General features: G+C 42.3%; 1 protein-coding gene across 1 annotated transcript in view; it reads right to left on the reverse strand.

Annotated features, from left to right (window-relative positions):
* Positions 1-624: 624 nt before the first annotated feature.
* The window catches only part of LOC128663469 (histone H2A.V), a 34021-nt gene continuing 17147 nt past the window's right edge, over positions 625-17498 (reverse strand). The window contains exons 4-5 of the mRNA XM_053717813.1: positions 7120-7249; positions 625-962 (exon numbers count right to left, since the gene is read on the reverse strand). Coding sequence (XP_053573788.1) covers positions 901-962; positions 7120-7249 — 192 coding nt within the window. The 3' untranslated portion in view covers positions 625-900. The remainder of the gene's footprint in view (positions 963-7119; positions 7250-17498) is intronic.

Below are 17498 nucleotides of genomic sequence, written 5' to 3' on the forward strand. Positions count from 1 at the left end.
GAAGAAAAGGGGACTTTGTCATGAAGTATAAAATACTTCATGAAGCGGTCACCGCACTGAGCTCCTCAGGCAGCCCACGGCAGAATGCTATTTTGATGTAAGGCGACATTTCCACCTCTTAGCCAATAGTTGTGCAGGCTAGCTAGCGCCAAGCCGGATAGCTATCACGCTATTGGCTAAGAGGTGGAAAAGTCAACTCACAGCAAAATTGCGTTCTGCCGTGGGCTGCCTGAGGAGCTCAATGCAGTGAACGCTTCAGACAAATAAAGGACCTTTCAGCATGAAGTATTTTATACTTCATGACTGAAAATCCTTTATTTGTTCCACTGGAAAACACTAGCGTTTCAAAAACGCTAGGATTTACCATCACTTTAAGACATGTAAATATGGCCTAAGTTACATCAGACATGGTTATTTACACTTGGTCCCATCCCCTCTCCAAACTGTCCCATTTTAAAAATGCAGATATTCCAAAATCTAAACCTTTCCCTGTCCCAAGCAGTTTGGATAAAAGGATTTTCTACCCGCCTTTTTTTTATTAAAAACTTCATTTGTTTTTAAATATGCTGTACAGTGTGAACACTTCTATATATAAATAAATAAAAAATACAAAGAGACAAATAGTTATGTAAAAAATGGTTTATCTGTTCCATTTTTGTATAAAACACACGGGATATACCTAGCCAATCAACACACAAATTTCAGTCACATGACTCAAGAAGCTTTTTCTTTTGTGAAACTTTGAATCTAAACATACAAAGGTTTTCTCTTATGTCTACACTCTGGTGTCTATGCTCTTCCTTTATCTATTTAAAAAAATTAAAACAAAAAAAATTCCACATATCCCCATTTCTGTCCCAGTTACAGTACAATAGTAGAGGGTAGCAGGGTGTTGTCACTTTATGCAGTTTTCTGCTGTCCCTTCTTTCCAATAAGAGACTTGTGGATGTGAGGAATGACACCTGCAGAACCAAAGAAACAATTTAGGTTGTAGAATTCAACTCCGTTATACATTTGAATGAGACATTTTTTTTCTAGAACACAGCATTTCATGAATTAAACTTTGCTCTATCCAAAAAGAGTTAATTTGTTTAATCACAGCACTTTAGTTTTAGACTAAATATCTTAAGGACAATCTAAAGTGCTTGCATAAAAACTTTAGGAACACCACTTAAAGGGACAGTCAACCATAGAATTGTTATGGTTTTAAAAGCTAGATAATCCCTTTATTACTCATTCCCCAGTTTTGCATAACCAACAATTATATTAATGTACTTTTTACCTTTGTGATTACCTTGTATCTAGGAACCTTCTTCCAGCCCCCTGATCACATGACTGTGACTGTTTATTATCTATTGTCTTAAATTTAGCATTGTATTGTGCTAGATCTTAAATAACTTTCTGTGCCTTAACACAGTGTTATCTATATGGCCCACGTGTACTTTCTGTCTCTTTGTGTTGAAATGTGATTTAAAAAGCCTGTGATAAGAGGCAGCCCTCAAAGGCTTAGAAATTAGCATATGAGCCTATCTATGTTTAGTTCAAACTAAGAATACCAAGAGAAAAAAGCAAATTTGATGATAAAAGTAAATTGGAAAGTCAATTAAAATTAAAAGTCCTATCTGAATAATGAAAGTTTAATTTATACTTGAGTGTCCCTTTAAGCATGTTAAGTTAGGTAAAGGTTAATGGAATATTCAATGTTTTTTTTTTTTTTTAAAGAGATAGATCAATGAGCTACTACAATGATCAACCACAGTGTACAAATGCATCAATGTTAGGCTTGAGAAAGAAATAGTAGGCATGACCAATTCTCAGAAAAAACAAACAAATTATGCTTACCTGATAAAATCCTTTTCTTCCGTTGGAAAGAGTCTACAGCTTTATTCATTACTTTTGGGAAATAAGAACCTGGCCACCAGGAGGAGGTAAAGACACCCCAGCCAAAGGCTTAAATACTCCTCCCACTTCCCTCATCCGCCAGTCATTCTGCTGAGGAACAAGGAACAGTAGAAGAAATTTCAGGGTAAAAAAAAAAAAAAAAAAGTGCCAGAAGAATAAAAATACGCACCACGTAGAAAAAGGGTGGGGAGCTGTGGACTCTTTCCAACGGAAGAAAAGGAAATTATCAGGTAAGCATAATTTATGTTTTTCTTCCTAATTGGAAAGGGTCCACAGCTGCATTCATTACTTTTGGGAAAACAATACCCAAGCTAAAGAGGACACTGAATGCCACAACGGGAGGGTACAATAGGCAGCCCATTCTGAGGGTGGAGAGAGAAAGAGAAAAAAAGAGAAAGAGATTACACCCAACCCTCAGCATGTAAACCCGGGAGGCAGGCTACAATGCTAACCTAGATCCTGAAGATGACAACGCATTTCAGAAACCACTCCCAACTGGGCCAGCCCAAGCATCGGTAGGTCTTAAAAACAGAACAGAAGAACCCCAAAACCAGCTCAAAAACGAGTGGAAGAATGGCCACAGCCATCCAAACAGAGCACGGGTGCCAACCCAACTCCTTAGAAACAGACAAGGCCGTAGACCCAAAGGAATCTAACAAAAGGCCCACCATAGTCTTGATACGGAGCCAGCAAGACTCCAGATGGAACGTAACAACCCAGAGAAAAACACCCCTCTCTAAAAGGTTAACTCTCAGTTCCAACCTCCTGAATCCAAGAGAATCCCTAGAAAAAGGACCACACCTCCATAAGGAGGAGAATAAGCCCCCCCACACTAAGAAAAGGGATGGGGCCAAAAAGGCAGAGCATCTGCCCACAAGACAAAGCCACAGGCTAAAGGAGAGATCAATCTCCAATGCAGATTAACTTGGAAGGAATCCCCCTAAGAAATTAGCTTGCTAACACACATCCAATGTGCAATAGAGACACTGGAAACTCATTCGCCTGAAGAGCAGTGAATCCATAAGGTTACAACAGCAAGCTGACCAAGGGAAACCGACCATACAGGCGTAAGTCCAGCCCAATGAGCGTCAGCACTCAGACAACCTGGCCAACAGTGACCAGGTCAATTAGTCCAAGTAAAAGGACATAGCCCAAGTTCCCAGGAACCCTGAACCAGCCCTAGAGCCAAAAAGTCTGGCAACAACTCCACAAAGTTAAACACTGAGCGAAGCCTCAGCAACCGGAAGCACCAAGGAGAAAACAGATCCGAGTCCCCAATTGTTTAAACAAACAATATCCGAGAACTTAACACCACGTCTGATATAAAAAAAGAAACAGACCACAGGGAGATATCAATGCAATATCCAGATCACCAGATAACGAGATAACTTGCAAGTCCCGACCCAAGGAAGAGACCACCGCTTGCCAAAGTCCAATGCTCCAAAAGGAGCTAAGGCGTTAAGTCGTACGATACTAGAGCCTATAGACTGTCACACAGCCGCAGGACAACAAGCAAGATGATACCCTGAGGCCAAAATCACTCGAGCAAAGGCTGGTCTCCACATCACCTCCATACCATCAGAGGATCATAGAGGGAAAATGATGCACAGCATCCCCAGCTTCAAACATAGCCCAAGGAGACCACGCCCAGTGCCCCCAACAGGAAACGACCATATCCCGAAGGGGAACCCAGGTCCCTAAAAGGAAAGCCAACTCACATTAAGACAACAGAAGAAGACCAAAAATTCTCATAAAAAACATCTAGACAGTACACAGTCAATGTGCAATAGCTGCAGCTGGTCACATTCTACAACCCATTCGCAAGGCAGCTGAACTACCCAATAACTACTAGCTGCTGAGAACTAAGTCCAGAAGGACGATTCCCAGGGCCTAAAAAAAAAAAAAAGGCCAAACTGCTCAACTCAGCGGCAAGAGGGTGCAAGCCCACCAACCCTCCACTACATGGGAAGGAGCTTTAGGGTCTAACAACCCCAGACACAAGAGAGAGACACAGCGGAACTCCACTGACCCAGTCATCCAAATTGAAGGCTATAAGGACTGAGACAATCCTTTCTGCCTCACGGACCCACCGGTCCTCTAGAATGCCTAGTTGAACACAGAGGATAACCTGAGCACTCCGCGCCTCTACCTTTACCAGCCAAGCAGAGCGGCGCCACGTGTCCGAACAACTACCAGACAGAACCAGCCTGCAATCCGGGTCCTAACCATCAAGCCGCATAAATTCTCCCTCAGAGGGGAAGAAGGAAAACAGACAGGACATCCTATCGGATGAAAATAAAATAGAAGGCAACCCGTAGGTTTACGCCCCCCCCCCAGAAAAAAAAACAGGCCTACCGCAGGACCAGCCAAACAGAGCCCTGGTCTTCCAAAAAAACTGGAAAAGATCTCAATACATGGACAATCAGGAGAATACATCATCCCCACGTGTCTAATGAGGTTCGCCATTCGAAGAGCAGACTGAGTATTCCTGTATCCGATAAGGATAGGGTCGTTCAATAACTGAAAAACATGAGTAACACGCAAAGGCGTGCAATTCTGTAACGAAAGGCACAACACTCAAGGACAGTCACAACCGCAGGGAACTGTACAGTCCAAGGTGGAATACCCTGGACAACAGGAGCAGGGAAGGAAAGGCACCACCCTGTCCTCAAACTCTATTCAATTTAGGAAATAAAGGTTCATCAGGCAATATGACCCCTGGAACCCCTGAATTCGCCAAAAACTTCCTTTAGAAGAAGCGCAAATTCCTAAAACTAAAGTCTGGTTCCTTCGCAGCTGGAGGTTGAAAGGCAGCCGACTCTGACCCAAAAAGTTCATACTCTGAAGTCTCAGAAAGAACCGCATCCTCGAATAACCCTATCAGTTAAATCCAAAAATTATTTGATGTACTCTTGCGCTTAGCGGGGCGAAGAAAAGCATTAAGGCCGAAGACACCGCCGTCTGAGCTGCGCAGTAACGTCCGGAAAAAAAGGCCCCCCTCTAGATGGAGGATCCGCAATGCCACGGGAAAACTGCATGAGTATAGAGATAACAATGTAGGGTACGCACCTCACTGGACGACAACTCCTCAGAGGTGGACAGCTCTGTGGTATCAAACATGTTTGATATTATCACAATATCAAGGCATATGGAACATAATTGAGAGCAGGAACCAGGGTCTCCTTACCATATCAACAGGAATTACTTCTTAGGAATAGAGGGAGTGCCCTCTAAAGTAACAGAATCCTCCATCGCAAGTGCAATAACCGGAGAACTAGAGAAATAAAACATCTTATTTTAATCAAAACACACCTTTATACCCCAATGGCTGGGGCACTCACCACCTAATTCATATGACCGAGACAGTACTTAGATTTAGGACTCCCCTCTGATAGTCCGGTCAGGAAAGAGGGAATGAATCACATAGTGCACAATGCAGGACTGACCCTGCTATGAGAGAAAGCGCGCCAAGCTTGTAAGCTGCATGGCTCTCAAAGTGTAAGTGAAACCTGTATATTCCATAACAGCCTATGAGCCCAATATTTTACACATAAAGCAGCATAAAATCAAATAAACATATAAGATTATTATTCCCCCCTGTTCAATAATCCCCCTAAGGAGATATTAACCCTTGATTCTATAAAGATAAAAAGGCGCCACACTGTGACCCTGTCTTCTGTGTTAACATTATATAATAAAAAAATTAAACGATCTTACCTGAATCTACGCGGTGGAACAGGAACACAGCCTTTTAAGTGTGACAGGTCATAGCATTGCTCCTGACATGGACTTGAGAGAAAAAGCAGTCTGTGAAACTTGTCAACGCCGATTGCTGTAGGAGCTGTTAATACGAGTCGGGATGGTCTACAACGTTCACCCAGGCACTCAATGAGAAGCTTATAGGGCTACTTAAAACTCCCGTCCCATTGCAAAGAGTAGTATCCTCCATAAGAGACAAAACAAATTCTGACACTTCTCTGCTAACCTCCTGGGACGAAAGGCAAAGAATGACTGGGGGATGAGGGAAGTGGGAGGAGTATTTAAGCCTTTAGCTGGGGTGTCTGCCTCCTCCTGGTGGCTAGGTTCTTATTTCCAAAAAGTAATGAATGCTGTGGACTCTTTCCAATTAGGAAGAAAGAGGGGTGCAGATAATAAAAATACATCACTACTATACACAAACATTCTATGGGGAATTCAAACAATGCATTTGTCTTTAAAGGGACATTATACACTCATTTTTTCTTTGCATATATGTTTTGTAGATGATCTATTTATATAGCCCATAAAGTTTTTTTTTTTTAAAAGTATAGTTTTGCTTATTTTTAAATAACATTGCTCTGAATTTCAGACTCCTAACCAAACCTCAAAGTTTGATGTGAATACCGTCAGCTACCTTCTCCAGCTTGCTCCTGTTTGTGTAAAGGGTCTTTTCATATGCAAAAGAAGGGGGAGGAGGGAGTGTCTTTTTTTTCCATTTGCAATGGGCTTTCCAGCTAACTTTTCAACATAGCTAAACTAAGAGTTTCTAAGTAAGTCTTTAAACAGTTTTATCATGGATTTTTATATCAGTATCTGGGCATCTTGTTCTTTATAGTAGTGTCTATTACATGCAGTTCTATAAAAATGAGTGTATACTGTCCCTTTAAGTAATATAGAACTAAATAATGTATTGTCTTCTTTTATTGTATTTAAAGTCTGAAAATTGTGTTTTCCCGCATCCAAGACACACATTCTTTGGTGGATGTTTAAAACAGTGTAGTGAGGACGCTCTGATGAGGTTTTTCGATAAATACATACAACATGACTTTACTGTAATGTTGAATCTGTTTAACATGGAGACTGAAACAGGAAACTGCTCTCACAAATCAATGAGAAAGTATCCGTATTGACAACATACACCTTAATTTGTGGCAAGGAAATAATCCCTTTTATGCCCTTAGGATGTTCCGTGCAGGGCTTTAACGCCCTTAGGACATCTTTTGGTATTCACCTTTTGCTTTAAAAGGCTAAAGATCGGACTGGGGGAGTGACAAGCATCATAAGCAGTCCCCCATGATCTGGTCCCAGCCTTGAAATCATGTGATTGCATCACTGATTGCCTAGTTTAGTTTTTCAAGCAAGTGTTTACATCAAAACTTTGTTCTGATGTTAAATACTTGCCCCGGGCATGAAGGGGTTAAGAAAATTGAAAGCCACACAAAAAGAAGAGAAACATACCTCCTCCTGCAATGGTAGCCTTAATGAGAGAGTCCAATTCCTCATCCCCACGGATGGCTAGCTGCAAATGACGAGGAGTAATACGCTTCACTTTAAGATCCTTGGAAGCATTTCCTGCCAGTTCCAGCACCTTGAAAGTAATAAAAAAGCATGCACATTCAGGAGACGGATAACTATTAAACTAATTTCACCCTAAATAATATAGCCAATTGTTAAGACTTAAAATAGCTGAAAAATTATAAAATGCTGTAATAACGTTTAAATGGACATTCTATTGTAAAAATAATTTTTTTTTGAAAGGCATTCCTTTAGTGTACCAAAGGGACATATTAAACTGACAAACTACATGATCATATTCATTACAGCATGTTTTTTTTCCATTAGTAATCCTAGATTAAATGGAGAGTACACTGTAAAATAGTTTTTCCATTAATGTATTTTAAATGACTTGTTATACTGCAGAGTATAAAATATTTGAGAAATTCAATTTTCATGCTTATTTGTGTATATGAAGTAGCTGATTTTGTGCTTTGAAACCACAGCCTATTACAATGGGTTGAACTTAAATGTGATTTCAGATCTCATTATGTTCTAAGTTTGTGTAAACAGACTTGCTTCCTTATCTTTTATTTTGCTGGAACACCAAAGCTCAATACATAGAGAGAACAATGGAAAATTATCATTTTATTACTTAACTATCCTGCATCCCACTGAGAGTGTAATCTCTTCTGCTGGCTGTTTTTACTTAGGCTATTCAATAGTCTATACTCCAGTATTAAATTGTTCAGTGTAGGTGGCAATACCACAGGCTAAATCAGCTATTTCAAATGCTGAAATAGGAGTAAAGAAGCTACGTGTAACCAATTTAAGACACTCTAGCAGGTTAAAAGGATCATTGGGAATAACCCTTTGAGTGCTAACGACGGCTCTGAGCCGTCACAAATTTTCCCAGTCAGGTGCAGACGATGGCTCAGAGCCGTCGCTAGCACTCGCCAACCTTGAGGGCAATCTAGGGGCTCCCATCGACTCCCACCCCGGCGATCGGGCCTGTATAGTGACAGACATTGCCGGGGCTTCATGCTTTGCGTGAGGATGTCACGCGCAATGACGTCATCGTACAACTTTATTTAAAAAATACAATGCACAATATAGGGAAAGGGGGCATGCTGCTTAGAAGCCTGTATCTCAGGCACCTAAGCAGCTACAGACCCCCAAGACCCACCGTTGGAAAGGTAATTGCCTAACCTTTCCAACAGTATAATTCTTGGGGATCTGAAAGAAAGAAAAAAAAGTTGAAAAATATATAAATAAAAAACCTCAAATCCAGCTTAGCACCCAGGTGGAAAAGTGCTTAGCACTCAAAGGGGAGATTTTTTTTGGGTGAACTGTCCCTTTAACTGTTTACCACTGCAAAATTGCCCTGCTTGCCATTTGAGCCCATCAGGTAAGCATAAATAGTTTGTTTTTTTTCCTTCTGATAAATTATTTTCTTTGGCAGTGAGAGACCACGAAATCCATTCATAACCTATGGGAAATGCCTTACCTGACACCCGAAACAAAGCATTAAATATCACTAAGAGTTCCACCAAACCCCCTCAGTAGTTCAAGCTGAGGATAAGAAAAAGTAGAGAGATAAAAGGGGTACAGTGGTGCCATAAGACTGCTGCCACTAAATTATTTCAGGGCGGGTTCATGGACTCTCACAGCCAAGAAAGAAAATAATTTATCAGGTAAGCAAAAAAACATAATTTATGCTTACCTGATAAATTCCTTTCTCCTGTAGTGTAGTCAGTCCACGGGTCATCCATTACTTATGGGATATTAACTCCTCCCTAACAGGAAGTGCAAGAGGATCACCCAAGCAGAGCTGCTATATAGCTCCTCCCCTCTACGTCACACCCAGTCATTCGACCGAGAACCAAACGAGAAAGGAGAAACTATAGGGTGCAGTGGTGACTGGAGTATAATTTAAAATTTAGACCTGCCATAAAAAACAGGGCGGGCCGTGGACTGACTACACTACAGGAGAAAGGAATTTATCAGGTAAGCATAAATTATGTTTTCTCCTGTTAAGTGTAGTCAGTCCACAGGTCATCCATTACTTATGGGATACCAATACCAAAGCTAAAGTACAAGGATGACGGGAGGGACAGGCAGGATCTTTACACGGAAGGAACCACTGCCTGAAGAACCTTTCTCCCAAAAACAGCCTCAGAAGAAGCAAAAGTGTCAAATTTGTAAAATTTGGAAAAAGTATGAAGAGAAGACCAAGTTGCAGCCTTGCAAATCTGTTCAACAGAGGACTCATTCTTAAAGGCCCACGTGGAAGCCACAGCTCTCGTAGAATGAGCTGTAATTCTTTCAGGAGGCTGCTGTCCAGCAGTCTCATAGGCTAAACGTATTATGCTACGAAGCCAAAAAGAGAGAGAGGTAGCAGATGCTTTTTGACCTCTCCTCTGTCCAGAATAAATGACAAACAGGGAAGAAGTTTGGCGAAAATCTTTAGTTGCCTGTAAATAAAATTTCAGGGCACGGACTACGTCTAGATTGTGCAGAAGTCGTTCCTTCTTTGAAGAAGGGTTAGGGCACAATGATGGAACAACAATCTCTTGATTGATATTCTTGTTAGTGACTACCTTAGGTAAGAACCCAGGTTTAGAACGCAGAACTACCTTATCTGAATGAAAAATCAGATAAGGAGAATCACAATGTAAGGCCGATAACTCAGAGACTCTACGAGCAGAGGAAATAGCCATTAAAAACAGAACTTTCCAAGATAACAGCTTGATATCAATGGAATGAAGGGGTTCAAACGGAACACCCTGTAAAACGTTAAGAACTAAGTTTAAGCTCCACGGTGGAGCAACAGTCTTAAACACAGGCTTAATCCTGGCCAAAGCCTGACAAAAAGCCTGAACGTCTGGAACTTCTGACAGACGTTTGTGTAAAAGGATGGACAGAGCTGAGATCTGTCCCTTTAAAGAACTTGCAGATAAACCCTTTTCTAAACCTTCTTGTAGAAAAGACAATATCCTAGGAATCCTAACCTTACTCCATGAGTAACTCTTGGATTCGCACCAGTGTAAATATTTACGCCATATCTTATGATAAATTTTCCTGGTAACAGGTTTCCTAGCCTGTATTAAGGTATCAATTACTGACTCCGAAAATCCACGCTTTGATAAAATCAAGCGTTCAATTTCCATGCAGTCAGCTTCAGAGAAATTAGATTTTGATGTTTGAAAGGACTCTGAATTAGAAGGTCCTGTCTCAGAGGCAGCGACCAAGGTGGACAGGATGACATGTCCACTAGATCTGCATACCAGGTCCTGCGCGGCCACGCAGGCGCTATTAGAATCACCGATGCTTTCTCCTGTTTGATCCTGGCAATCAATCGAGGAAGCATCGGGAAGGGTGGAAACACATAAGCCATGTAGAAGACCCAAGGTGCCGTCAGAGCATCTATCAGCGCCGCTCCCGGGTCCCTGGACCTGGATCCATAACAAGGAAGTTTGGCGTTCTGGCGAGACGCCATGAGATCCAGATCTGGTTTGCCCCAACGTCGAAGTATTTGGGCAAAGACCTCCGGATGAAGTTCCCACTCCCCCGGATGAAAAGTCTGGCGACTTAGGAAATCCGCCTCCCAGTTCTCCACGCCTGGGATGTGAATCGCTGACAGGTGGCAAGAGTGAGACTCTGCCCAGTGTATAATCTTTGAGACTTCCATCATCGCTAGGGAACTCCTTGTCCCTCCCTGATGATTGATGTAAGCCACAGTCGTGATGTTGTCCGACTGAAACCTGATGAACCTCAGAGCTGCTAACTGAGGCCAAGTCAGAAGGGCATTGAGAACTGCTCTCAATTCCAGAATGTTTATTGGAAGGAGACTTTCCTCCTGAGTCCATGATCCCTGAGCTTTCAGGGAATTCCAGACAGCGCCCCAACCTAAATGGCGTCTGTTGTTACAATTGTCCAGTCTGGCCTGCTGAAGGGCATCCCCCTGGACAGATGTGGCCGAGAAAGCCACCATAGAAGAGAATCTCTGGTCTCTTGATCCAGATTCAGCATAGGGGACAAATCTGAGTAATCCCCATTCCACTGACTTAGCATGCACAATTGCAGTGGTCTGAGATGCAGGCGTGCAAAAGGTACTATGTCCATTGCCGCTACCATTAAGCCGATTACCTCCATGCATTGAGCCACTGACGGGTGTTGAATGGAATGAAGGACACGGCAAGCATTTAGAAGTTTTGTTAACCTGTCTTCTGTCAGGTAAATTTTCATTTCTACAGAATCTATAAGAGTCCCCAAGAAGGGAACTCTTGTGAGTGGTAAGAGAGAACTCTTTTCTTCGTTCACTTTCCACCCATGCGACCTTAGAAATGCCAGTACTAACTCTGTATGAGACTTGGCAGTTTGGAAGCTTGACGCTTGTATCAGAATGTCATCTAGGTACGGAGCTACCGATATTCCTCGCGGTCTTAGTACCGCCAGAAGAGAGCCCAGAACCTTTGTAAAGATTCTTGGAGCCGTAGCTAACCCAAAGGGAAGAGCTACAAACTGGTAATGCCTGTTTAGGAAGGCAAACCTTAGATACCGGTAATGATCCTTGTGAATCGGTATGTGAAGGTAGGCATCCTTTAAATCCACTGTGGTCATGTACTGACCCCTTTGGATCATGGGTAAGATTGTCTGAATAGTTTCCATTTTGAACGATGGAACTCTTAGGAATTTGTTTAGGATCTTTAAATCCAATATTGGTCTGAAGGTTCCTTTTTTCTTGGGAACCACAAACAGATTTGAGTAAAACCCTTGTCCGTGTTCCGACCGCGGAACCGGATGGATCACTCCCATGAGTAAAAGATCTTGTACACAGCATAGAAACGCCTCTTTCTTTATCTGGTTTGTTGACAACCTTGAAAGATGAAATCTCCCTTGTGGAGGAGAAGCTTTGAAGTCCAGAAGATATCCCTGAGATATGATCTCCAACGCCCAGGGATCCTGGACATCTCTTGCCCAAGCCTGGGCGAAGAGAGAGAGTCTGCCCCCCACTAGATCCGTTTCCGGATCGGGGGCCCTCACTTCATGCTGTCTTAGGGGCAGCAGCAGGTTTTCTGGCCTGCTTGCCCTTGTTCCAGGTCTGGTTAGGTTTCCAGCCTTGTCTGTAGCGAGCAACAGCTCCTTCCTGTTTTGGTGCAGAGGAAGTTGATGCTGCTCCTGCCTTGAAGTTACGAAAGGCACGAAAATTAGACTGTCTAGCCCTTGGTTTGGCTCTGTCTTGAGGCAGGGCATGGCCTTTACCTCCCGTAATATCAGCGATAATTTCTTTCAAACCGGGCCCGAATAATGTCTGCCCCTTGAAAGTTATGTTAAGCAATTTAGATTTAGAAGTCACATCAGCTGACCAGGATTTTAGCCATAGCGCTCTGCGCGCCTGAATGGCGAATCCGGAATTCTTAGCCGTAAGTTTAGTTAAGTGTACTACGGCATCAGAAATAAATGAATTAGCTAGCTTAAGGGTTTTAAGCTTGTGTGTAATCTCATCTAATGGAGCTGTGTCAAGGGTCTCTTCCAGAGACTCAAACCAAAATGCCGCCGCAGCCGTGACAGGCGCAATGCATGCAAGGGGTTGCAATATAAAACCTTGTTGAACAAACATTTTCTTAAGGTAACCCTCTAACTTTTTATCCATTGGATCTGAAAAGGCACAGCTATCCTCCACCGGGATAGTGGTACGCTTAGCTAAAGTAGAAACTGCTCCCTCCACCTTAGGGACCGTTTGCCATAAGTCCCGTGTGGTGGCGTCTATTGGAAACATTTTTCTGAATATAGGAGGGGGTGAGAAAGGCACACCGGGTCTATCCCACTCCTTAGTAACAATTTCAGTAAGTCTCTTAGTTATAGGGAAAACGTCAGTACTCGTCGGTACCGCAAAATATTTATCCAACCTACACATTTTCTCTGGGATTGCAACTGTGTTACAATCAATCAGAGCCGCTAACACCTCCCCTAGTAATACACGGAGGTTTTCCAGCTTAAACTTAAAATTTGAAATGTCTGAATCCAGTTTATTTGGATCAGATCAGTCACCCACAGAATTAAGCTCTCCGTCCTCATGTTCTGCAAATTGTGACGCAGTATCAGACATGGCCCTAGCATTATCAGCGCACTCTGTTCTCACCCCAGAGTGGTCTCGTTTACCCCTAAGTTCTGGCAATTTAGACAAAACTTCAGTCATAACATTAGCCATGTCTTGTAAAGTGATTTGTAATGGCCGCCCTGATGTACTTGGCGTTACAATATCACGCACCTCCTGAGCGGGAGATGCAGGTACTGACACGTGAGGCAAGTTAGTCGGCATAACTTCCCCCTCGTTGTCTGGTGAATGTTGCTTAACATGTACAGATTGGCTTTTATTTAAAGTAGCATCAATGCAATTAGTACATAAATTTCTATTGGGCTCCACCTTGGCCTTTGAACATATTGCACAAAGAGATTCCTCTGTGTCAGACATGTTTAAACAAACTAGCAATTAGACTAGCAAGCTTGGAAATACTTTTCAACTGAATTTACAAGCAATATAAAAAAACGTTACTGTGCCTTTAAGAAGCACACAAAAAAACTGTCACTTTGATATAACAATGAACCGGTTTAGTTATAGCAATAATTTTTTCATATGAAATGCATTAATTTAGCAAAGGATAGCACCCATCAGCAAATGGATTATTAACCCCTTAATACCAAAAAAAAAAACCGATTGACAAATAAATACGTTTTTTATCACAGTCAAAGCACAGTCTCACAGGTCTGCTGTGAGTGATTACCTCCCTCAAACTAGTTTTGGAGACCCCTGAGCTCTGTAGAGACGTCCTGGATCATGCAGGGAGAATAAGGAAGACTGTGACTGAATTTTTAATGCGTAGTAAAAGCGCCAAAAATAGGCCCCTCCCACTCTTAATACAGCAGTGGGGAAGCTCAGTAACTGATTTTATACAAAATAAACGACAGCCAAGTGGAAAATAATGCCCATAAATTTTCACCAAGTACCTCAGAGAAAAAAACGATTAAACTGTCAGTAAACGTTTTAAATATATGAATAAGAATAAAAGCCTGTTGCTAGTCGCTATCACTGCAGAGAGGCTAGAGTTATATGTATACAGTATTTTCTTAGTGAAGTGCCATTCCCCAGAAATACTTTGGTGCCAACATACATACATAACAGCCTGATACCAGTTACTACTACTGCATTTAAGGCTGTACTTACATTATATCGGTATTAGCAGTATTTTCTCAGTCAATTCCATTCCTTAGAAAATAATATACTGCAACATACCTCTTTGCAGGTGAACCCTGCCCGCTGTCCCCTGTTCTGAAGTTACCTCGCTCCTCAGAATGGCCGAGAACAGCAAATGGATCTTAGTTACGTCCGCTAAGATCATACACAAACTCAGGTATATTCTTCTTCTAATACTGCCTGAGAAGAAACAACACACTCCGGTGCTGTTTAAAACAACAAACTTTTGATTGAAGTAATAAAAAACTAAATTTAATAACCACACTCCTCTCACACATCCTATCTATTAGTTAGGTGCAAGAGAATGACTGGGTGTGACGTAGAGGGGAGGAGCTATATAGCAGCTCTGTAATGGATGACCCGTGGACTGACTACACTTAACAGGAGAAATAATATTTTCTTTTTAATGGCAGTAAGAGTCCACAAAATCCATTTATAACCTTTGGGAAACTAATACCCAAGCGGTGGAGTCCACTAAAAATGTAGGGAGGGAAAGGTAGGGTTAGCAGTCATAAATACTAGGCACCAGCGCTTGAAGAACCCTTTACCCGAAAGACGCCTTTGTTGAGGCAAAAACATCAAATCTGTAAAATTTTGTGAAAGTATACAATGAGGATCAAGTAGAAGCCCTAGGTTTATGTTCAACTGATGAATCATTCTTAAAGGCCCAGGAAGAAGACATGGCATGAGCAGAATGTGGCGTAATCAATGATTGAGGCTGCTGACCTGCTTCTATATACGCTATGCGAATCAAACTTCTGAGCCAGAAGGATAGGGAAACAGCTGTGGCTTTCTGACCTTTGCGCTTACCAGAATACAGGATAAACAAGGAAGATGATTGGCGAAAACCCTTGGTAGCATGAATGTAGAACTTAAAGGCTCTAGCCACATCCAGATTAACCAAACAGCCTCTCCTTAGAGGAAGAAGGATTTGGACAAAGATGGAACAACAAGTTCTTGATTAATATTGTGAGTTAAAACAACCCTAGGTAAAAACCCCATCTTTGTCCGACGTATAGCCTTATCAGAATGAAACATTAGATAAGGCAGGTCACACTGGAGGGCAGACAATTCAGACTCAACGAGCAAATAGCTAATAGAAACAACACATACCCAGTAAGTAACATAATATCAATAGAATGCATAGGCTCAAACAGAACCTATTGAAGAATTCTAAGAACAAGATTAAGGCTCCATGGGGGAGCAATAGGTTTGAGAAACGAGTCTAATTCTAGCAATCACCTAAACAAACGTCTGGCAAACAAGCCAACTTCTTATGCAACAAAAGAAGAGCGAGCAAAAAAACAACAACAACAACAACAACAACTGACCTTTAAGAGAACTAGCTGACAGGCCCTTCTTTAAACCATCCTGTAGAAACTGAAGGCTATGCAGAGACTTCACTTGGTGTGCGTAACGCGTTCTCTCGCCTGAACCAGAGTCAATCGCCGCCTCAGAGAATACTCTCTGGGACAAAATTATTCGGTCAATCTCCATGCATTCAGCCTCAGAGAATCTAGAAAACAGACCAAGCCAGAAAGTCTTTCCTCTGAGGTAGCTGCCATGGAGAGCAGACAACATTCTCACAAGGTCTGCATACCAAGGGGTTAATAGAATGGCTAAAATTCCCTTCTGTTTCAGTCGAGCTATTACTCGAGGGAGCAGAACAATTGGAGGAAAAACAAACACTAGATTGAAGTCTTAAGAACTGCTAAAGCGTCCAACTCTGCATGCGGATCTCTCTCTCTCTACCTGTATCTCTGTAGTTTGGCATGACAGGAAGCCATCAGATCTATCTCCGGCCACCCCCACCTGCGGGTAAATTCGCAAAACACCTTCTGGTTTAGTGACCATTCCCTGGATTGCAGAACCTGTCTGCTCAGAAAATCCGCTTCCCAACTGTCAACACCTGGAATGTGAATAGCTGAGTTATGTCTCTGCCAATTGAAGGATACGAGACACGCCTGGTATCACCAGATAACCGAGTTCCGCCCTGATGATTGATATAGGCCACTGTAGTTATGTTGTCTGATTGGAATAGAATAAAACAGAAGGAACACAACAACTGGGGCCACGACTGAAGTGGTGTTGAAGGTGGCCCTGTGTTCCAGAACACTGACTGAAAGGATAGTTTCCTCTGCACACCAGGTTGCCTTGAGCTCTCAGAGAACCCCACACAGCACCCCAGCCTGTCAAACTTGCATCTGTTGTTAAAATCTCCCAAGACGGGAGCTGGAAGCACATGCCCTGGAGAACAGGTTCCTGAGAGCCCCCAGGAAGGACTCATCTCTGGATCCAGAGATATAAGTCGACACAGATCTAAATAACTACCATTCCTCTGCTTGAGCATACATAACTGAAGTGGCCTCAGATGAAAGGGAGCAATAGGAATATTGCCCGAAGCCTCCACCACAAGACCTACCACCTTCATTCACTGAGCCACCAAAGACTGAAGAGTGGATGAAGACAGCAGGCAGCCAGGAGCTTCTCCCTGCGTTGATCTGTGAGATAGGATCTATGATGATCCCCAGAAAAGTTCTCTCTCGTGTTTAGTGTGAGGGAGCTCTTTCATAGATTTAAATTTCCAGCCATGCATCCGAAGATAACAGAGTATCTTCTCTGTGTGAGATGTCACACAATGTAAATATGGCACATGAACCAAAATGTCACCCAAGTATAGCGCCACAGCAATCCCCTGTAGTCTGACTACAGCAAGGAGGGCATCTAGAACTTTTGTAAAGATCCTGGGAGCAGTAGCTAAACCAAATGGAAGATCTATGAACTGGTAATGCTTGTCCAGGAAAGCAAAACATATTGGTGATGATCTCAGTGGATTGGAATGAGAAAGGTATGCATCCTTTAGATCTATTGTGGTCATGAACTGACCTTCCAGCAAGAGAGGAACAATGGACCTGATGGTCTCTATTTTGATTGAAGGAACCCTTAGGAATTTGTCGACACACTTCAAATGTAAGATGGGACAAAAAGGTTCCCTTCCTTTTTGGGAACAATGAATAGGTTTGAATAAAACCCTTTTCTGTGTCTGAGGTATGGGGACAACTTCAAAAGATACCAGATTGTCTAC

Source organism: Bombina bombina, chromosome 6, assembly GCF_027579735.1.
Source record: "Bombina bombina isolate aBomBom1 chromosome 6, aBomBom1.pri, whole genome shotgun sequence".
Classification (NCBI taxonomy): Eukaryota; Metazoa; Chordata; class Amphibia; order Anura; family Bombinatoridae; genus Bombina; species Bombina bombina.